Below are 23,439 nucleotides of genomic sequence, written 5' to 3' on the forward strand. Positions count from 1 at the left end.
AGCTTTCGTGACTGCAGGGATTCATCGTCTTGGTTCTTTCGGTAAAGTCATCACGTAGAATGGAAATAATAAAAGAATAAAAATAAAACATTAAAAAATAATTCACTATGCAAGTAAAACATTTACGTGTTTTAATATTTGTGTTTTATAACATATGCTACAGGCCCAGCACTAGCTTAACCCGGCTCTGTATACGAGGGGTATCTTTGTCTCTTGGACAGGTACTGCCCATTTCAACACATTGCCGAACATTGAGTTGGGGCGCCTCTCAAAGAGCAATATTCACAGCGATATTGCGTGGATTTTAGGGCTCTGCACAACAACGGTAGCTGCCTCTCGAAACCGAGTTAAGGGGTCAATATCACGTAGGATAGCCAATCTTTACGAGGAAGGATGTGCATAGCAATCGATAGTGGAGACCGATGATTTGATTGAGTGATGTGCAAAGTGGTCAACACATGGCAAACCGGTGCTTACATTTGCATATTGAGGACAAGCTTGCAATCCCACACGTACACACGGACTGTGATGATCATACTCATTATTAGATGCATGCAAGTTTATTTCACTGGATGTGCGCTATTAAGAGGCGTTGGAACAAAATAAATGCTGCTTGCTCATGAAAAGCAGCACGCAGAGGTGTTTTAATAGGACTCTCAATCGGTGCATATATTCCCAACTGTGATCATTTAAACAACAGAGAAACATGAACGCTGACCAAGTAAATGTAAAAAAGCTGAAACGAGCTCAAAGAAGCAAGGAAGCATCGAATGCTCGGAATTTCGCCAAGAAACAAAAAGCAACTCAAGGGGGCCAGGAAACTGCCGCGCCTCCGATTATTACGGTTGGCTAGGTACGGCGCGAAAGAGGTTCAACATACATACACACGCCAGATCATATTGAGCGAGAAAAAATGCAGGCGGACTGTGGCACCCGCTTCGTGGCTGGAAGAGACGATGGCCAACGACAACCGGTGACAGAATATGAGGCGGAGACACCTCGAACAGCAGTAGTATATATTTCATTCTTTCGGATGTTGGGGCATCACTGATGGACTTGCAATGAATGCCCATCCCTAGTTGCCCCGAGATGGTGGTGGTGATGGTACGGATCCTTCTTGAACCGACGCAGTCCACGAAGACCTTCGCTCGGGAGTTGCACAATTCTGACCCAGCGACGATCAAAGAGGGGCGACCAGTGCCGCTTTATTACTATAGTACTATACCGCCTTCAACTTTTATGAACGACTGGGTGTTTAAGGTTAGCAATTTGTCATATTATCTGGCGGTATAGAAAATGAAAAAATACAATGACTTTACTATGCAAGTAAAAAAATTGTGTTAAATATTTACGTGTGTTTATTTATTTAGGGCCCCTTTATAACGTATATTACAGGCCCCGCACTGGCTTCATTTCTTTAGAACGGCTTTTTGTGTTTAGTTTGTTGTCCTTCCGACGCACCTCCGATTAGCACGGGCGGCTCGGTACGGTGCGAAAGAAGTTCAACATACACACGTACACATGGTGGAGAGGCTTTTTGGGGAGAACGGAGGTGGTGGTAGCCACTTCTCCCCGAGATACCCTGTTTCTGACGTGCCCTTGCGGCCATGGTGTCAATATTGCCTGGCCGGTTGAGTGTTTGGTCGAATTGTGGCATCATAGGACTGAGGGATAGCGAAGGCATAGGGGAGAGGCCTCCAGTGGATAGACAATGGCTGATAGATGCTGTTGACGGCATAATAATCTCCATATATATAAAAGGCAAAGTTGTGAATATGTGTGTCTGTTCAAAATGTTTAGCGTACTTCCCGACATGCAACAAACTGGAAATTTGCAATGTGGGTACTTTCCAGACTGTACACCATGCAAACATTATAAAAAATAAACTTTTTTTGGTGGGGGGAGCTCAATAATGCATACATATAGTTTTTGCACAGCGAGCTGTGACGTCAAATCTGTCACGTGACCCACGCATGTGGAAGCGTTACGCATTGTAGTGTAGTGGTTAGCGCGCTGCGCTACGAACCTGGAGATCCGAGTTCGATTCCCGCTCACGGCCACCACCACCACCGGTGACGATTATTTGAACCTCCCCTAGGTCGACTCAGCCTCAAACGAGTAACTGCTGTGGTGTGTGAACATCGCCATTGGGGAGACAAAGGCGGCCGGACGTGGTGGATCCAAGTCTCGGGCGAAGCCGGGTAGTACAGCTAGTATCAGTATGAAACGAACACAAATCGATACACGTAGCTGTTTTAATGGACTTTATTATAAGTAGCTAAGTAGTAAATACAAACAGTCCTTGTACACAATATAACTGACCATTAAGCAGTGCATGTGATGTGGGATACACTGAAGGGTGTGTTCTTTTTTATATGTGTGTGTGTGTTTAAGAAAGGCACAGCAACAGTTTAATTTCAGAAGCACTTTGATGCAGACGCAATCACCGGTGATGAAATCATATAGCACGAACATGGATACGGTCCCGCGAAAAGTAAAATTTGGACTCACTCTACATCTAAAATGTCCACGTGTATCCTTCACTTTGAGAGCGTTTGACTTTTACAGCGTACGTGTTTCTAAAAAAAACAATGTTAATACAGCATTAAAAAAATATTACGATCATTATTATGTGTTTGCCTAATGAATAACACTTCTATTTTAGCACACAATACAAAGTAACAAGCCAATGTCATGCACGTCTATGAGCAGGCGTATAACTGTATATGTCTATAGGCTGATTTTAAGAATTCCAATGTAAATGTTTTAGTAAGCTGCAATGAGTCCTGGTGCAACCTGTGAACAGAAAACACATTTAAATAGGTTATTGAGGAGCTTGGTTAAACATACCACTTATTGCATGTTTAGTGATGTATTCCCTAAACTTTATACTGGTTGAGCCATCGGTGTCAAGTGAAAGGAGTATGTACGTTGAACTTCTTTCGCACGGAACGTAGCCAACCGCGCTAATTGTAGGTGCGTGTGAGGGAGTGCTCCTGGGAAGGAGGTATCCACAGATCGACCTCGGACATCTCTTGAGCAGGTGTAAGTAACTGTCGCAGCCACCATGCCATAAAGAGTCATGTTTTGCCGCATGACAGTCAAATTAATATTAATAATATCCTTAATTCTCCATTTAATTAAGAGCAGAGCCAAAATTTAACGCGGTGGGGATTTCGTTTTTTTTGACGAACGTGCTGGGGACCATAAATCTCTACACTCGACAACGCCGTGTCAGCCACGGGCGGCTGTCTGGATTCGAACTCAGGTTCTCAGCGGTTGGCAGCTCAACGCTCTGACCACTGAGTCACCCAGCCACCTCCTGGCACTGACTTTAATGAACTCCCACTCAAGTGCGCATTGTAGCAGTTTAATTTTTCGATTTGAAGCTTTCGTGACTGCAGGGATTCATCTTCTTGGTTCTTTCGGTAAAGTCACGGAAATAATAAAATAATAAAAAGAAAACATAATAACAATTAAATAATTATTTTATTAGGTTTGATTTTTATTTTTTTATTATTTCCATTCTACGTGACTTTACCGAAGGGGTTGTAGCAGTTTGCCAACAAGTCAGAAGGCCGGTCACACGTAGCATGTCAAGCTGCTCACTGAACCCACCACCGACCGAGCCACTACCCAGCCTGCATACGTTCTATACAGTATACGCTATATATGGATGAGAGAGAGAGAGTGGTGGCACCGTGGTTAGCACACTGTGCTGTCAAACATGGCCATCCGAGTTCAATTCCCGGCCATGGCTAAAATCAATGGCGATGGAGCGATATCCAAAACCGTCCTGGGTGTCACCCTCTTCACCTATCTCCCCACTGACTAGGGTGGTGAAGTATGGTCAAACAACCTCCATGACCAATACAGTGTCGGGAAGCCCTTCATCCAGCAGTGGATTGCCAAGAGGGCTGAAAATAACATCAATTGCATCTACCCTTTAACATCTCCACTACTCAATGTGGCACAACAGAAATGGGTACTCCCCCAAGTATTTATCTTTGTGTGTGTTTTGTTAATGAGGTCCCTATTAACTATCAGTTTCAACTGTACATGCATATACCCGGGCGGTCATTATTGATTCTGGCCAGTAGGTGGCTGGCGAAGCCCTTGGGAGTCTTGTTGCATTTTACAGGTAGATCAAAATAAATGTTTCCATCGATCGGGGGGTGACTCGTATCTACATTTCAAACGTGTAACGTAAACGTTTTGAATCGTTTATGAGGCTACTCCACGTAGACGGGGCTTTTAAAGTGAGGCAGAGAGTTACGATTTAAAATTTTCCCAGGGGCGACTTGCCAGGCCATCCCCACAGTTGTGCGTCCATGCGACGATAAGCCTCTGTAACAGAGGTCGCAAACGGGTTTTGATTCCTTACCCGTACCCGGCCGCACCAGGGTCACAAACGGGTACCCATACCCGGCCATACCTGTACCCAGCCGGGTACGGGTAGGGTACGGGTATCGGGTACCTGATAGCGACCTCTGGGATGAAGCCATGTTGCAGGCGCGGGTGGGTTGATTCTAGGAACTTTAATTGTGAGAAGAGACAAGACGTTGGGAAATGAGTGACAAATGGTTACTCACCAGTGACTCACGGCCTACCCGTACCCGGCCGCACCAGGGTCGCAAACGGTGACCCGTACCCGGCCGGGTACGGGTAGCCGGGTATCGCGTAGGGTACGGGTATCGGGTACCCGGTTGCGACCTCTGCTCTGTAACGTCTCCGACGTACATGGCGCGGTACGTGTGAACGCTGCGCATTGTCCACAGCTTGCTCTGATTATTCCCTATCTTCAAAATAAATCAATAAAAAGTCCACGTTTTTTGTACCCTGGCAGGGGCGTTTATCGGGCAAAGACCGATGAATGTTTGTCATCATCATACTACTACAACCAATTGAATTAAAGCTGTTTGTATTCAACTTCATATTTCTACTTTCCTCAGCTATGGTCTATTCACTGCTGGGTGAGGACCATCCCGGCTTCCCCCTGGGGGGCCTGCAAGTAGGCCGGTGGTCCGGCACGCCTGGTGGGGGCGGAATCACGCGGAGGAAGCCATGGCACTGCCACACCGCCACCCCCCCCCCCCCCCCTATGGGTTGCGGCCAACCCTGGCGACGCCGGCTCTCTATTTGAAGTTTGCGTCGCTCTCTCTCTCTCCTCGTGGCTGAGTGGATTTTTCTCCGGGTCGTCCGTTTATTTTCCCCCTCCACATTTTAGAATCGACATCACGCGTTGATACTCTTAGTTCTTGACGGTCCCACCTGATGACGGAGACTTGTGTTGCCTCCGAAACGTCGTGATTTTATAATTTTATTTTTATTAATTTTAATTTCATTGTTTTACCTACGTGACTTTACCGAAAGAACTAAGAGTATGAATCCTTGCAGTCACGAAAGCTTCAAATCTAGAATCACGCGTTGAGACTATTTTTCTGTCATAAATTTCCACGTGACAAGCCACTTCGGGTGAGTTATCGTTTGTGGCCAGGTCGCTCCTGAAAAATTACTAGACATCTCAGTGGCCATTACCTGGTCAAATATTTGTTTTCATAAATTGTTTGGCCACTACAGGGTTCATCCACTGCTAGGCCAGACTCGAGAAGAGGAGCGTATGGATTCCACAACCTTTACTCTCGGTGTATTTGTGCATCTGTCTCTCGTCGTTATTATAATTAATTTTTACTTGGGAAGCTTAGAGCAGTACAATGTTGATATTCCCTGTGTACACGGTCCCCTCCCTGTGTGCAGATGGTGGTGATATCACTGTCGGAACCAGTTAAAGATCAAAACAGGGCGATCCACTTTTAGATGCCATCACTCAATTCTAATGACCTCTCTTTAACCTCAACAGGCGACTGCATACAGGTATTCAGAAGTGATGGCTCCATTCCTTAAAGAGCAGAGCGTGATATTTGTGATTTTATGAATGTATTGCATTCGGTGGGATAAAAGTGGACGTGCCCAACTATGTATATATATATATTTTTTACAAATTCCTCATTATTTTATCTGAGCATCTGTAACTGGATCGCCCTGCGTTAAAATTCAACCGTTACGTTGCGGTCACCGGGAACAGACGAAGCCGGTTCTTACGGAGGCACGTGGAACCCCATCAGATGTAATCCCGGTTGTTGCGCACGGCACAGCAGAGGGCCATGCTGAAGATCATGCCGAATATCTGTGAGAGGGTGGGTGTAACATTACGCGCGATCAACAACAGCGTTTCGTAAACGGGAGGCATTTAAACGGTCGATTGAAATGCACAAGGGGGGGATATCGCTTACCATGATCACTCCGATACCGATGCCAATGCAGGCGATGATGTAGACCTTGCTTGTGAATATTTCATCAATCTGCCTTATGCAGTCCTGGAAGAACAACGCGCAAATTGATTTCCAGCCCGCGCTGTCACTTTCAAGCGGTGGATCTACCAAAAAATATAATTCTGAGTTCCTGAACATTACAAAATGACAGCTAATTACATCAAACACCACAGGTAAAGGTGCAGCCCTGGAATTGCTTGCTTACACCACTGCTGGCAGAAGAACCTCCCTCCACTAGTCAGTGCACGACACAATAACCCTAGTCACCCAAGTTAGATTCCTGTCTATGGCTAACATCAGCAGTAAATTATATCTGACCCATTATTGAGCCCCACTCCACTCCACTAACCAGCAATGATGTATCCTGCCCAAGCACGACTTCCTGCCTGGTATGCAGGTGGTCGTGGGTTCGATCCCGACCCTGATGCCTATATATTTGGGGTTTGTAGGTCTCTCTTCCTGGGATCGCTTGGATTTTACTCAGGGTACCTTTGGTTTTCCCCTCCACATTTAAAAACCTGCGTTTAGAAAATTTGGTTGCTAGACATTTCCACATGACAAGCCCCTACGTTGAGCTATAATTTGTGGCCATCTTCTTGGTTCTTTCGGTAAAGTCACGTATAAGGGAAATAATAAAATAATAAAAATAAAACATGAAATAATTCTCACGACGTTTCGGCCACAACGCAAGCAGCCATCCTCAGGTGAAGAACAGGTCTGTCGGAAAGACAGACCTGTTCATTTTATTATTTCACTTCTACGTGACTTTACCGAAAGAACCAAGAAGATGAATCCCTGCAGTCACGAAAGCTTTAAATCGAGATTTGTGGCCAGTTCGTTTCTGGAAAAAGAGCTATATAGCTCAGTAGGTCTCACCTGGTAAAATACAAAACAATTTAGTTCAAAGTTATGGTCACACAAGCCCCACGACAAACGCAACGTGGGAAGGCCTTTATCCAGCAGTCAAATTGACAGGCTCTTGCCCATTATTAGTTTACGATAGATTATTATACAATCGACTGTCTAAACAGCATCATTCTTACGAGAACATCGATCCAGTTTTTGACAATTGGTTCAACCGAATGAATGAAGTGGGCTGCACACTGGAGCTCCCGTGATTAGTAGTGCGTGAAGACTTGATCAGAACACCTGAGGCCCCCTCTTGCAGCTGCCACCCATCACGTAAGACTCTGACATTGCCGTGCACCTCATGTTCGTTTTGCAGCTATTGTTCCCTCTCCTCCCCTGTTACACTGCCTCAAAATCCCTGCCATTGCACGTACATTTGTTTATCGCTGATGAAATTTAATTAAAGAAAATATTTCTAGTAAAATGGGAACGAGGTCTTACCACCGTTGGATCCGTAACTTTTTGAGTTGGACAGATGTCTTTGTAGTCGAAGTTGAGCAGGCTGGTGATAACCATTTTGCCACAGCAGCTGAGCTGTAACGACATACATACGCATAGACACAAGTAAATATCCTACTGTAAAAAGAGTATTCACTGCACCGTACTTACCACTCCAATCTCGAAGACTCTGCACGGGCCGATGTACGTACTACGCTCTTGTTTGAACAACATGATGTGTTTGACGATTGCCGGACTGATGCTGCCTATAGACCCCGGTGCTCCGGTGAACGCCAAATTAGATGCACTTCTCGCCGGATCGCACTGTATAGTTTCCGTTTGTACGGCTGCAGTTATTAGTCGTGAACATCTAAAAACGTGTAGTATTTTCATTCTTTCAGTTTTATGTAGTGTATAATGTACTGTATAAAATATTTGATGCTGAAATCAAGTGTAGTTACTTTGTTTTTTTTGTCATGCACGTCGGTGCCGATCGCCGGACTGGTTACAGCCTTTGGATCAAACCGGGGACTGCCAGATAATGTTGGAAGTTGCCGCCAGATAATCGATGATCAAATGTGTTTGGGTTTTTTTTTACTACAATTAAGACAATAATAGTTGGTGAATGGTTGCACATTTTCATTTTAGATAGTCTGTTAACCCAACCCATTATTGATTTGCGTACATTCACACAATTTGGCAGTCGTCAGATTTAACTGTCTTCATGGAGGGCTTTTTTTTTCCTTCATACATCACACAACCCAGCACCACTCATCTATCGGCCTTGAACGCTGACAACATTCAGGAAAGTCAATACATTGGTCCAGAGTTCACCTGTGCAAACAAACGTGGCTGGAAACAGTGCAGAATTCTCATCGGCTGATGTACCAAAATGTTATTTTGTTTTAACATAAGAAAGGCGCGCACACATGCTTGCTTGTTGATGTATCGCTGCAGTTGAGACGTCGTCGTTGTTATTTTATTTTACGCAATACAGAAAACCTGCCAACGTGAGGCTGCGCTTGTGTATGCAGCGTTTATTGAAATAGCAAAAAGGGACACGTACCGTCTTGTGGAAGGTGATGAGGGCAGCCTTGGAGGAGTCGGTTTTTTTCTCTTGATACTCGTCGTACAAATCCGTGTAGAACTTCTTCATGTCTTGCGGGATCTGCGAGGTTAGCAGGGTGGGCATTGGCGAGCTCATTAAACGAAACCTTTGGGGTTTAATAACGTTCAGCTGCAGATCAGCCCGGCATGCATTTGCGGCGATGCCACGTAAAATGTGTTAACCCAGCGAGAGTGCATTGTGGCATAATGGTCCGACATTGATGTTTAACGATTAATTTGAGAAAATTGGCTTCAGCCATGCAACGCACGTTTTTTGTTGTTTACATATTACTTCAATAAACAGTGAAACGACCATTTCAGAGGTGATGTGATGGTGGCGCTAGTCCTGGATTATATTATCTGCGTTTACTCATGCAAATTGCTCCTTCTATCAAGCATTGGAAATCACAGATGAAGGCGGAAAAAAGGATGAATAACTCTTCAGCCACTCTCTTTTGCCACACGTACATTCCTGTTGCTCTATGCCCCCTGTACCGTTCCCGTTATGTTGTAATGTGCACTGATGCCTATTTTATTGAGGGCTGACATTGGCACGTAAAATAAAAATGTATTCATTGATAGCATAGAATGAATGTAGCGCTTGTGGTGACAGCTTTGGTAATGATCATCATCAGCAGCAGCAGCGGCAACAAATAACGATGACTGATGATGATAACAATCACCATCAGTGGCAGCAGTAACACGAGAGATTCTCCTCCAATTCGTGTTTTAAATACGGATAACAGGACGAAGTTGCCGCTCAACTCCCGTGAGCCGCATTTAAACACGGGTAATGGCAGAAGAAAGTTCATCGGAATCTTCATTTAGGCTGGGCTTGGGGCAGGACACATCATTGCCTGACAAGAATGATGGCTGATGGATGAGGCTCGCGATGCAATGGCAGACAGAGGAGAGAATGCGACCACTTCGGAAGGTGGAGCGATGGCGTCAGTTCGCATGTAGGAGCGAGACGAATGGTTGCAGTTCTGAAATACGACGGCATGGCGACATCCCTTAATCCAGAAATGGGTAGACAATTGTTGGTGATGATGATGAATGGCAAAAATTGTCACGCACATCGGACTATGGGGTGCAGATGCGAGGAGTATCGGATAATAGGAACACAGAAAAAAAGGAGTTTCACTGTGTGTAACGGGATCTTACAGAATCAATTACATGACCTAGATTTTTGATCAAGTCTTCTAATGGTTCTGCCAAAGCCCCGAGGCTGCTCTGTCTATAATTAGCACTGCTCCAATCATACACCGAAGCAACAACCCACACAATTCTCTTGCCCTCACTCAGTACACTGGTCTCATTCGAAGTCAATGTCACACGGATGGAAATAACTCGAGGGCGGGGAGTCCTAGGAATATGTGTGAAGGGATAGGAGCCAGCAGGGAAATCACCCGACAAAACCACACCATAGTCATCATCAGCCATGATCAATCTACTGCTGGATGAAGGCCTCCCCGAGCCTCCACCATCTCTCACGTTCCAGTGATACACTAGTCCGCCTAGCGCCTGCTTACGAGCTGATACCATTGCTCCATGTCCCTGGGAAACGACTTCTCAGACGGCTTCCGTTCCTTGGCTGCCACTCCATCACTACTGTTGACCATCGGACCACCAATCGGCTTTAACGACGCATCCTGCCAATGGTTACTCACTACCAGAGGTCGCAAACGGGTTTTGATTCCTTACCCGTACCCGGCCGCACCAGGGTCGCAAATGGCTACCCGTACCCGGCCGGGTACGGGTTGCCATTCCCTACTCGTACCCTACCCGAAATGAGTGACAAACGGTTACTCACCAGTGACTCCCGGCCTACCCGTACCTGTACCCGGCCGCACCAGGGTCGCAAACGGCTACCCGGGTAGCCGGGTATCGGGTAGTGTACGGGTATCGGGTACCTGGTTGCGACCTCTGCTCACTACCTCATCTGGTATGCAGGAGGTCATGGGTTCGATCCCGACCATGACGCCTGCTGTATATTTGGAGTTTGCATGTTCTCTCTGTGGTCACGTGGATTTTTCTCCGGGTCCTCCGGTTTTTTCCCTCTACATTTAGAATCAACATGCATTTAAGTTATTTGGCTGATAGACATTTCAACGTGATAAGCCACTTTTTTGAGCTATATAGCTCAGTGGTCCTTACCTGGTAAAATAAAAAAAATTGTTTCATAATTTACTAATATTGGGAGCTATTAGCAAGAATATTTTTGTTTATGCGTTAATGACCAAATCACCTGCAATGTGCCCGATCTCTTAGGGTGTAGGAAGAATGATGTTATCTGTGTGTTCTCTAACCTAAGCCCACGTTACTTTTCTTAACAGTTTGAATGATGTCATTAACGCTTTTGCATTACGATGACGTACGTAAAAACGTACGTCAATGGAACGGAATCGGAAGCAAAAGGCCGTGCGGGAGGGCGTGAGGCACAGTTTGGCGCCAGCTATCATAGAGTGCGGTCATGTCGCTCCAGTTCTCTGCGGTGAGTACAATGTCTTTAAAAACAGTGGTGTGCTACGCCTCTCTAAATAAAATTACTGCTAAACTGCTTGCGCGTTCCGAGATTCAGCGTTGAACAGGACCCCACCCAGCAACTTGCAGACATCTCAGGACGGGAAAGGGTCAACCTGTGTGTGCATATCCATGTATTCCTCTGTGTGTCTCTCTCGTGTACCGACAAACGCCAGGTATTATGCGTCAAAGAAGAGAAAAGAACACGATTTTTATTTACCTGCTCCTTGCTCAGGAAGCCCCATATTCCAGCTGCAATCTCGGCAGCAAACACCACCAGCAGGCACACGAAGAACTGCACAGGCAACACAACAAACACAAGCACTCGCAACCCGCAGCTGCACCAGTGCTCCAAATTCAGCATCATGGTTATAACACGATCAAAAAAATCAAAGGTAAACTAAACCTTTATTTTTATTTTACCAGATAAGGCACACTGAGCTATGTAGCTCAATTTTCAGAAGTGACCTGGCCACAAATGATAGCTCAATCGCAGTGGCTTGTCATGTGGACATTTATAGCAGTGAAATAATGCTTGTTATTAAAGGTGGAGGGAAATATCAGAGGACCCGGAGAAAAATCCACACGACCACAGGGAGAGAGAGAAAACATTAAAACTACAAATATAGAGGTGTCAGGGTCAAACCCACGACCTCCTACATACCAGGAGAGGTAGTTAACATCTCGCTACTGCTGGCGGAAAGGCCTCCACAATACAATATTCTGGCCTGTTCCACACTGGGCTGGTGAGATGTACTGGAAGATGTTGGAGCACCCACACTTAACCCCACCAGAGGTAACCTGCCCATCGACTTTCTGTGGTGAACCCCATTTACACTGCTTGCTGGACAGCGGCTTCAATTGCCACGCCGTGAGATTGAACCGGCGATTTGTAGAATGCAAGCCCAGTGAGCGAACCGTTACGTGTGTACGTTGAGCTTCTTTCGCGTGGTACGTAGCCAACCATGCTAATCGGAGGTTTAAAATATGACACCATTGTCACAATCGCCACAACGATCATCACCGCCGCCGTGCAATTTGTCCAGGTTTCATGCTGTAGGTGGCATTGCCTTATGTTCTGCTTGAAGTGCAATACATTTCACTGCTATGCACGCCTCATTCTAAATCTCCTTCGTTGGTTCTCCATCTGTTTTCGAATCAGATTTAAGATTGCACTGATGGAGCACACAATTTCGAATGGACTTGCCCCGGCCTATCTATCTCCCCTAATTGCAACCTACATCCCATCCAGGGCACTTCGTTCATCCAGTTTGGAGCTGCTCGTTCAGCCAAAAATTAAATGCAAGACAGTGGGTGGGCGTGCCTTCCCAAGCGCAGCTCCCACGGAATGGAACGCACGCCCGCTCCACATTCGTCAACCTAACTCTACTTTACTCCCACTTAAAAACCCTTTTGTTTAATACGGCCTTCAATTGAGCTGCCCTTGGTTTGGGTGTGCCATGTTTTTTTGTTCCGAGGGGCAATATATATATACAATTTTTTGTTGTTGCTGTTGTCTTGTACAGCGTTGTGAGATGCAGTTTTGCATAAATGACACGATATAAAAGTGCATTATGCCTTCGTATTACAACTTCACTTCCACTCTGATCACTCTCACATCCAGATTATTTTTTAAGACTTCCATTCCCGTTGCGTCACTTGCCCTGCCCTGCCATGCCCACACTCGCTAGCGCTTGCCAGGTGGTCAGAAGATGATAGCGAGGCAATAGATTCTTGAACCCATCCGCGTTTGAGTGTTGCGTGTCACCAGCTTCGTATCCATGGTGGGTTATCTCCATGGGTTATCGCTGCTGGACGTCCGTGAAAAAGTTCTTCATAGCTCATCGGGATTCTGATTCTCATGTACCCTTGATGTCCTCCCACATGCAGCCAAACGAGCACTTATTCATGAAATTGTTCGATGCAACCCAATGCAGGACCCTCGATAGCAAGTGGCATTGACTCTGCGATATCTCTGGATAAATAAAGGTCGTTAACGCTCCTTTGGCGTCTCTCGCCCCATCGGCGTGCGGCTCGCGTCCGCGACCCAGCCCTCACCGATCCCAGCATGCACTGCGACTCTTGGATGGCTCCGCAGCAGCCGAGGAATCCGATGAGCATCATGAGCGCACCGGCTCCCATGAGCACGTACACGCCTGAGGGATGACACAGCACGTACACACACACGCTTATATTGTACGTAGTAAGGCAAAGCTGCAGCGCTGCGATTTCTTGGTCAATGCCACTGCTGGTAAATGCCTTCGCGAGAGGGAGCTCCAGTGATCCATCCCCTCGAGAAAGGTGTTTTGGCCTCCTCTTCCGCGCTGACCCGATGTCTTGGAAAAGGTGGAAGTACCCACACATTACTGCACCACCACGCGCGACCTGCCGATCGACTACCGGTGGTGCACGCATTAACACTGCTGAGCGGACAGAGGTGGTGCACGCATTAACACTGCCGATCGACTACCGGTGGTGCACGAATTAACACTGCTGAGTGGACAGAGGTGGTGCACGCATTAACACTGCCGATCAACTACCGGTGGTGCACGCATTAACACTGCTGAGTGGACAGAGGTGGTGCACGCATTAACACTGCCGATCAACTACCGGTGGTGCACGAATTAACACTGCTGAGTGGACAGAGGTGGTGCACGCATTAACACTGCCGATCGACTACCGGTGGTGCACGAATTAACACTGCTGAGCGGACAGAGGTGGTGCACGCATTAACACTGCCGATCAACTACCGGTGGTGCACGAATTAACACTGCTGAGTGGACAGAGGTGGTGCACGCATTAACACTGCCGATCAACTACCGGTGGTGCACGAATTAACACTGCTGAGTGGACAGAGGTGGTGCACGCATTAACACTGCCGATCGACTACCGGTGGTGCACGCATTAACACTGCCGATCAACTACCGGTGGTGCACGAATTAACACTGCTGAGTGGACAGAGGTGGTGCACGCATTAACACTGCCGATCAACTACCGGTGGTGCACGCATTAACACTGCCGATCAACTACCGGTGGTGCACGCATTAACACTGCCGATCGACTACCGGTGGTGCACGAATTAACACTGCTGAGTGGACAGAGGTGGTGCACGCATTAACACTGCCGATCAACTACCGGTGGTGCACGCATTAACACTGTCGATCAACTACCGGTGGTGCACGCATTAACACTGCCGATCAACTACCGGTGGTGCACGCATTAACACTGCCGATCAACTACCGGTGGTGCACGCATTAACACTGCCGATCAACTACCGGTGGTGCACGCATTAACACTGCCGATCAACTACCGGTGGTGCACGCATTAACACTGCCGATCGACTACCGGTGGTGCACGCATTAACACTGCCGATCGACTACCGGTGGTGCACGCATTAACACTGCCGATCAACTACCGGTGGTGCACGCATTAACACTGCCGATCGACTACCGGTGGTGCACGCATTAACACTGCCGATCAACTACCGGTGGTGCACGCATTAACACTGCCGATCGACTACCGGTGGTGCACGCATTAACACTGCTGAGCGGACAGAGGTGGTGGGATTGAAGAAACCTGCCCCATTGTTTCAAGTCCACCAGCCATTAAACGACGTCAGCACATTTAACTCATCGTATATCTTTGCCATCATACTCCGACTACTAATGTAAGGAAATATGTTTGGTTGCATCACAATCATCGTATGGTGGCTATTCGTGAGCACACCTGGTGGACAGCACAGCACACACACAGAAGGATTACATTTATGCAACTAATCAACACAGAACGGGAAGGGGCTTTCGTCCAAGCAGCTCGGTAAACAAGGAACGTTGGCCCGACGATCCCACCCACGTGCCAACATTGGCTCAACGTTCGCATATTTACTGGGAGTGGATTGACACAGGACTGTGAATTATTTTTGGTAACATTCTTTCGGCTGGGCAAGTTACTGCGATGGCCAGAGCGTCGGTAAATCAAACGACTATCTCAAGCACCTGGAGTCAGAACCGTGGTGAAAATGCGAGAACTGTGTGAGGTATAGGGGGTATTGCCAGTGAGAGGCAATGGGGAAGGCCGGCTATCAGCCGTACCCCCTCCGTTGAGCAACACTCAAGCAAAGAGCCACAGAGGCAAGGCTGTGCATCCTCCGATTGGATCCAGAAGACATATCCTGCAGCTCTTTAGGATATTAAACCCAGCTCACACTGTGTGCCTGACATATGATGACCAAAGGCAGGGCAGATGGGGGGAATGAAAAAAGCATTGTTAATGTAATAAGAAATATGGGGGGGGGGGGGAATCCACAGCAGGCAAACAATCTTTAATTAGTTTACCCTCGGGTTCATCATCATTTTCCCGAGGTTCAAACCGGATGAAATTTCAATTAGCGAGCATCTCGCGGGATTGCATTGTGCACGGGTAAAACAAATATATATAATAAAACAAATATGGACCACTGATTGAAAACTCAAAAGAATGTTGAATATACAAAGCGCTGTGCGGTGCGATGCTCCGCTCTCTGTAAGCGCGAGAGACAGAGAGAGCCGTGTCGTCAATATGATGCGCCGTTATTTCTAAACCTCGCAGAGGCGGATGACATTTTTTGTAAGCTGCGACGAATGAGTGCCAATTAGGTCGGTTTAATCAACAAACTTATTTGCAGCCGATCACTCGGGGCCCCCCTAAAAATCGATGGCCGACCCCCGCATCCCACCCTCGTGAAAGCAGGAAACCCCCGAACGAGGTACGCCCGGGACTACAAGGCCGACAGCGCCAATGTCATCACCACTCAGCTAGGCCCGTCGCCTCCCATCCAGCGGTAGAGCGATTGGTTCAAAGTTCAAAGTTTATTTATTAGGTATAGCCCAGGAGCCATTCGGCTCTTGAATCGGGTGCAACCGCAACAAACAAAAAACAAAAACATGAACAAGAAAACATCTTCAAGTGACTATGTGCAAACAGAAAAACCAAGAAAAGACGGCAAAATATTGCAGAAAAATCACCGTACACCAACCCTGTGCAAATATCCCAGTGGGATGCAAGTCAAACAACAACAGCAACCACAAGACAACTTAGATTAAGGCCATCAGTCTAACTCTGTACTACAACAAACAAACATGGCCAAACCAAAAAACTTTTCGAAAATCACCAAAATAAAGCCATAAAAGCAATGAAACAGTTGTCATAGGAACTATGACTTAACAACAACAACAACAACAAAAACTGCACATTCGGGCTCGAACACAACATTTTTTCCAAGCCGTGAGCGCCAGACATCCCCCCGGCGCCTGTGCTAGTGAGCGAAGCTGCACGTGCAACGCACGCGGTTACACTTTCTTTATTTTCCCGAAGGGGGCCCGGCAAAGGAATGCGAGCCCAATTTAGAGCGTCCGTCCGCAGGGACCGACACGGTACAGTTGGGTCTATAAATGATAAAGGATGCCAGCAGCGTGGCCCGGGCAAAGTCAGCTGCCATTGGCACTTCCAAGATTTAAAATAGGCTCACGCCAGGCCAAGCGGGGTTATCCCTTCAGTCCCAGTTGGGCACCTGGGCTGGACAGCAGATTCCTTTGTGTGAGAGACATGCACATGTATGGTCCTTTTGTGAATCCACTGCTAGATGAGGGTCACCCTATGCCATGCGGGTCGTGGGGGCTATTTGATCCTGCTTTACCACGTGGGTGAAGGCAGGGAGCATTTATGTTAGAGCATAGAAGTAGAGTACAGCGATGGATTTTGCAGCACTGCCTTCTGCTTCCCACCACGTAGCGGCCTACGACATCTTATGTATGGCGGTCACACCATCCAAGCACTATCGTGACGATAGTTTTGCAATCTGCACGTGATTAATTATTTTTTTCATTTTTTGAGGTTCTCATTTTTTGGTTTTCAAAACCCCCCCAAAATGATGTCATGTTTCTTGCAGTAGTCATGCTATTCAAGTAACAACGACCGACTAATTCATTCAAAACGGCATCTTACACCAATGTTGCACACATTGAGTCATGTGTGTGAGAAGTTATTACTAATTACGTATGCAAATTATATGCAAACCATAAATAAGCAGAACTTTGTTCTGTGTCACCACACAGAAATAGTTCTAGTCCCATCAGTCTTCTTCAGTTTGTACAAACCAACATTACCCAGCAGAACTTGTTAAACTGCAGCAAACTCTGCATCCGTTTCCACCTTCTGGGTCTCATCAGCTAAAGCCAGGCTCATTAAACAAATGCTGCAGGGTTACCAGCTGTAATTGGCAAGAGCACTCCGTTTAAACTTTGGGGCCCTGTTGAAATCGTACATCGTTACACTCACGCGAATGGAGCAAACAAAACAATACAAAAAAATTACAAAAGGAACAAAAACAATTCAAAAACGAGATGATGGAAAATAAGCGATTCTGGAATTAACCTGCGACCTCAAATCGGTGGAAACTTATCAAATCGCCGGTGGCATGGATTGTTTGTGGGCGCGGTCACGAGCAGCGATGGGGTCAGGTCACCCGGTAACAGATGAACGACCGAGACCCGTGCCGGCTTAAATTACAGGCAGCAGGCGGCCTCTGCAACCTGCTGCAACGCGGCATGTCCGTGGTGCAAGCCGTGCCGTGCCACAGGGCAGAGGTTTACTATTTTAACTTTTTATTTTATTTTCACCAGGTATGGCCCACTGAGCTGTATAACTTTTTGTTTCAGAAGGGACCTGGGCACAAATGACATCAGCTCAACGAAGTGGCTTGTTACGTGGAAATGTATTGCAGGCAAATGCTCTTCAACGCATGTTGATTCTAAATGTAGAGGGAAAAAAGTCAGAGGACTTGGAGAAGAAATCCACGCGACCACGGAGAGAACACGCAAACTCCGAGCATACAGTCGTCAGGGTCGGGATCGAACCCACGACCTCCTGTATACCAGGCGAGATAGTTAACATCTCCTAGCCATCGTGGCGCCTTTGTTTAACCCTGGCTCCCAACGATATACAGTGCCACGTTGTGTTAGGTGGGGGTGAAACACGTGGCTGCGTGGCAACAGCCTGTGCTGGGAGACCGGTCGACCGGCCGTTCCGTATAAACTTTGGGAAATGCACAGCTTTTGCGGAAAAAGTCTGTCAATGACAAACGCCCCACCTTGTTAGAAACAGAGTATTTGTGTGCACAGGTCGAGTTGGGTCTCATTCTGACCGGAATGAACCAGAGACCTGCGGTGTTGATGAGAAGCCGCGTGCAACTCACAGCCTTGGGAACGAGGTCAGAAAAACCTTCGAGTGTTTTTTTTTGGTTTGTTTACCGCGCACATTTTAAAGGGCCATCAGAAACATTCTAAACTCTCTACCCATCCACAGTAATGCGTCATCCCCAGGTCACGCTCGCGAAATAGACTTGCAGTCCACATGGGGTTCTCACAGGGTGAGGAAAGACAACCAACGTGAACCAGGAACATTACAGCATCCGTAGTGTGTCCTTCCTCGGAGGTGGCAGTGCCCGGGATATCTGAGCCACCCTTTTAAATTGAATTAATATCTGTGAATGTTTCAATGATACATTTTCAAATAAAATCAACACTCCCCCCACCCTCTCCCCCTCCTCCCCACACCCCCGTTTAGTCTCCGCACGAGTGGGGCAGGGAGCCCAACTTCGTTCCTTCTCCTGAACCCCAGAGCACCGAGTTCGGGGCTTTGGCACCGCGGAATTTCTATACCCCCCCGCTTCCTTTGGTACAGTCCGTGCCCTTGTCAAAGTTAAATAAGTATACAACCTCTACCCTGGGAGGGTCTGGTCCGCCCCAGCGGTACAAACCGTGCACCACCGTCAGTCAATCGGCAGGTCCGTGCATGGTGGGGCAAAGTCGGGGACACTCCCACCTCTTCCAACACGTCTGACCAGGGCGGAAGAGTCGGCGAGACTATTTATCTAGCGGAGGCCCCCTTCTGCCAGCAGTGGCGTGAGCAAGCAATTGCAGGGCTGCGCCTGTACCTTTTATGTACAAGTACAGCACTTTTGTCAATACACTAGTGGGTGAATTCCCCCCCCCCCCTCCCCCCATGCCCTCCCCCCTCGTCATGGAATTCATGGGACCGCAACTTCACCATGTTGGTCAGTACATTTTTGCAGACGAGCGATTAAAGACGTAGAAGTTATGGTACAGTAACAACAACAACAACAAACGGATTTAGCTGCGTTGACCTCTGCTAACGTCATCACCCCCTGCAGGAGCCTACAGCACCGGCTGTATCACATGGCTGTCACTCATTTCAGGCGCTATTATATTTAGAATGTATATCTGGCGCCCTTTTTCCAGGGCGCCTTTACAACGCAAACCGACCGGGGCTACACAAAGGGGCAAAGGGGGAGCAACGGGTGGGGTGGAGCGGCTGTCAGTGAGGGAGGTGACGGAAGGGATGGATGGACAGGGCCTGGGAATGGAGCTGCCGATGTTGCAGGGGTAGAGAAGGAGGAATACGGTGGAGTGTGATGGTGAATGAGGGTTCCAGATGGGTGCCACGTGGGTGAGAGGCACATCCGCGAAGTGGTACGATAGATAGGTGCTATGGCTGGCCTTGGATGAAGATAGGTGAATGGTGGTAGGGGCAGAGGTCTGGTGGCCGATTAGTTGGGCTGATTAGACTCAAAATCTTGCTTCGCTTGTCATATATTTAGCTTTAAGTCACGGTTGCCAAGCTGCCACGCAGGCACCAAACTACAATATTGACAAGCGGCCAGGTATATAAAAAAAATGTTGACGGCTTAATAGATAAGCGTTTGTTGAATTGAGGAAGGAGCTATGAAAACGGAGGGGGGTGATGGGGTGGAGTGGGGATTGGGTGCATGTGGTCATAGGCCAGCAAATGAGTAATGGACATCAAATCGATACGAAGTTTTGTTTGGGGTTAAATCGCGTAAATATAAATGTGTCGTTAAACCCGCCATCACCCGACACAGCCAACTAGTAAGGTTTGTCACGTAAACAGAACATGCCAATTCGTTACTAGTACAGCACACCGGTGTGTTGGAGAGCAAATCCACAACATTTACAATCGGAGTACGACGTTTCGCCAGTAATTACAATGAGCTTCATCAGGCGGCAGCGGGTTTAACGACACATTTACATTCACGAGATCTAAGCCCCAAAAAAACATGTATCATGGAAGATATTGGTCGCGAAAGCCTACATTGTTAAACGGACATCAAATTGTTCTGCAGAAATTCCATTGACCGAGTACATAGATGTTTCAATCATCCCGAGTTACGTAGATTGTCAATTAGCGAGTAGCGAGGGTGATTTGTCATGAAAGGGGGTTGGGAGGAACGGCATGTTATTCAGGAGACCTTGTGACTGCTAAACCTGAGGAGTCAAAACAATGGGGAAAAACCTTGATTCTACTGGTTTCCAGGCAGGCTGTTTGGCAGTCATTGTATCAGGCACACCCTTGCAGTGTGTTTCATGGGAATACTCTGTACAGTATCGCACGTTTGGTTTTTTTTCTGCTGCCGATTACAATGCTTGCTATTTTGTCTTGAAACATGTTTTTTTTTCGCAAAGTGCTAAAGTGCAGTGCAAGAATGAGGTTTAAATCATAAACACTCCCAAAAAAACACATTAGACCTACACAACATCAATACAGCACACCGTAATATAAAAGCAAGATTTTGTAGGACCGAATTTAAATAATTACATGGCACAAAAAAAATAGAGACGTTCCAAGCGATACCAATAGCATTGTGGTAGTGAGACTGTACGTGATGATGACGCGAAAAATATTACAACGACAAGAAACGAACAGTATGACGCAGCTTGAGTTCAAACAGAAATAGTCAGGAACGTTTTTGTCCGGGAATCATTTAAGAACGCCGCACCCATCTGGTACTCTAGTGGTAGTGCCTTACGCCGATGATCCTTAATAGCAAGCCAGTTTACCAGCATTCCGAAAAATATCGACGGAGAAATTAAGCCCTCTGGACGAGTAAAACATTCCTGCGGAGGGAGCTGGTAGGAACGTTGGGTTGCTCGGTCAATGGCCAGGGTCAACGGCGGCGTGGTGTATTCCGCAAATATGCCCGACTGTGAGGGCGAGCACAAGCCGGCGTGAGTAGGTTAAACGTTGAGTTGTATAAGGGCACCACGGGGTGACCAGCCCCTCCCCACCCAGCCCCTCCCCACCCCTCCCCACCCAGCCCCTCAAGCCCTCCCCACCCAGCCCCTCACCACCCTCCCCACCCCAGCCCCTTCCCACCCCTCCCCTCTCCACCCAGCCCCACCCCTCCCGTTTTTGGATGCACGACGGACGGACACAATAATCCCCTGTGGGCTGGTGGAACCAGGTGGTTCCTACCAGTAAAACAAAATATTACAGATGCAAAAACTGACCCAGATGAGATCGAAATTATAATGTGGAAAAGGGTGAATGCCTAATATCGAATTAAACACTGGGACATGATGCACAGAGAGAGACATTAAGACACCTGAACAGACACAGAGAGAGAAAGACATCAGTGTAGAGGGAAATTGTGCGAGACAGATACAGACAGAGAGTGAGCCTATCACCTTACATTGTGCACTGAATTAATATTCCTGTACTCAATTCTGCAGACTTTTGACTTTTAAACAACATTTATTGCCGCCAGCAGCAACAGCACTGGAGGCGATTTCGAATCGAAATACACAGTCACCAGCAAACAAATGAAAACAATCGCTATAAATCCACGCGCTATGGCACTAAATGCACCGCGCACAACACAAAATAGAAGTCACGTGGTGGTGGTGGTCATCGCGCACGCCACGTTGACGAGCGAGCGCTTCAGAAGGTGAACACGAGGGTGCCGTCCACGCAGGTACAGAGAGGAGCTTTTCCGGCTCCCCAGCGTTCGAAGAAGACGTGCACATAACCGGCATGTGTGTGGTATGCGTGCTCCAGCCGGAGCCGTGCCTTAAGCAGGCCTCTGAACACTGGAAGCACAGAGCAGCCATCAGTGAGAGAGGGGAGCAGTGTCTGGCCGTACACTTTCGGCTATGAGGAGCTTTAAACCTATCAACCTCGACGTTTAACTCAAATTTTCTGCATTCTTCTAATCCGGCGACACCTTCGGCAACACGACGTCACGCAATTGGTCTTATCCGTAGGAGACATTGAAAACATGAAGAATTGCCCTGCAGATAAATAGGAGGGCAGAGTGAAGAGGGAACTGAAAAAAAACCACTGCCAACCAGCCGAGTGTGAAAGAGATACGGAGTCCCATTGTCCGTTCTCAATGTGTTTGCTCTGTAAACAGCGCCGACCGAGCAAAGGAGGCCATTTCAAAAGACAACAATCGAGTCTTCTGTTTTTAGTGAAGCAAAGCCGTTCCCGTCGGTAAAGTCAAGTAGGTATAAAATAAAAAAAATCACGACGTTTCGGGCAGCAGACCATGCTTTCCCACCTGATGACGGACGCTTGTGTCGCGCCCGAAACGTCGTGATCTATTTCATTTTCTACCTACGTGACTTTATTTGCTACCTATTTCTACCTACGTGACTTTACCGAAAGAACCAAAGAGTATGGATTCCTGCAGTCACGAAAGCTTCAAATCAAGATTCAAAGCTGTTCCGTTCCGTGCTGATTGCAGGCGGTGTTGAGCTATTGGGGCTGTTTATTGCTTGTTCTATGTTGTGTCATCAATACACGCGTACTCCCAAGCGTGCACACAAACACAGAGGCATTCAATCCCCAAGTGCTGTTTCGGAGCACCTATTAAGGCTGACATGGTTGCACGAGAGAGTGATGTAGCCTGCATACGTGCATAGCATGTATCACCCCTTCCTAGTTGTGAATCGGGCATCATGCCGTTGTATGTTTTTCTGAGGTTGAACACGTATAGCGACATTTGGAGCAGAAGATGGCAGCCTTCACGCAGCACACTCTGTTCAGTGAGAAATCCCCCCCACCCCGCAACCTCCGATTAGCACGCTTGGCAACGTACGGTACCGAAAGGCGTTCAACATACACGCATACAAATCATGACTAATGGCATCAACCTGGCGAACGAACATCAATCAATCAGCAATATCCCGGTCCACAGAGTCGATGAAGACGGTGAGCATAGATGTTGCAGCACAGTACAACACAGCAATGGATTTTGCTGCACGGCCATCTATTT

The 23,439-nt window shown here is 47.3% G+C and overlaps 1 protein-coding gene across 2 annotated transcripts in view; it reads right to left on the reverse strand.

The window, feature by feature from the left end:
- Positions 1 to 2,251: 2,251 nt before the first annotated feature.
- LOC144936529 (CD9 antigen-like) overlaps positions 2,252 to 23,439 on the reverse strand; it is a 37,375-nt gene continuing 16,187 nt past the window's right edge. Inside the window, exons 3-9 of one of the 2 annotated variants that reach the window (XM_078863704.1) lie at positions 13,368 to 13,465; positions 11,530 to 11,604; positions 8,746 to 8,847; positions 7,683 to 7,775; positions 6,294 to 6,377; positions 6,103 to 6,187; positions 2,252 to 2,796 (exon numbers count right to left, since the gene is read on the reverse strand). In XM_078863704.1, coding sequence (XP_078719830.1) covers positions 6,122 to 6,187; positions 6,294 to 6,377; positions 7,683 to 7,775; positions 8,746 to 8,847; positions 11,530 to 11,604; positions 13,368 to 13,465 — 518 coding nt within the window. In that variant the 3' untranslated portion in view covers positions 2,252 to 2,796; positions 6,103 to 6,121. Of the gene's footprint in view, positions 2,797 to 6,076; positions 6,188 to 6,293; positions 6,378 to 7,682; positions 7,776 to 8,745; positions 8,848 to 11,529; positions 11,605 to 13,367; positions 13,466 to 23,439 lie in introns of both variants that reach the window. The other variant, XM_078863705.1, reaches the window with a different exon arrangement.

This window comes from Lampetra fluviatilis, chromosome 16 (assembly GCF_964198595.1).
Source record: "Lampetra fluviatilis chromosome 16, kcLamFluv1.1, whole genome shotgun sequence".
NCBI lineage: Eukaryota > Metazoa > Chordata > Hyperoartia > Petromyzontiformes > Petromyzontidae > Lampetra > Lampetra fluviatilis.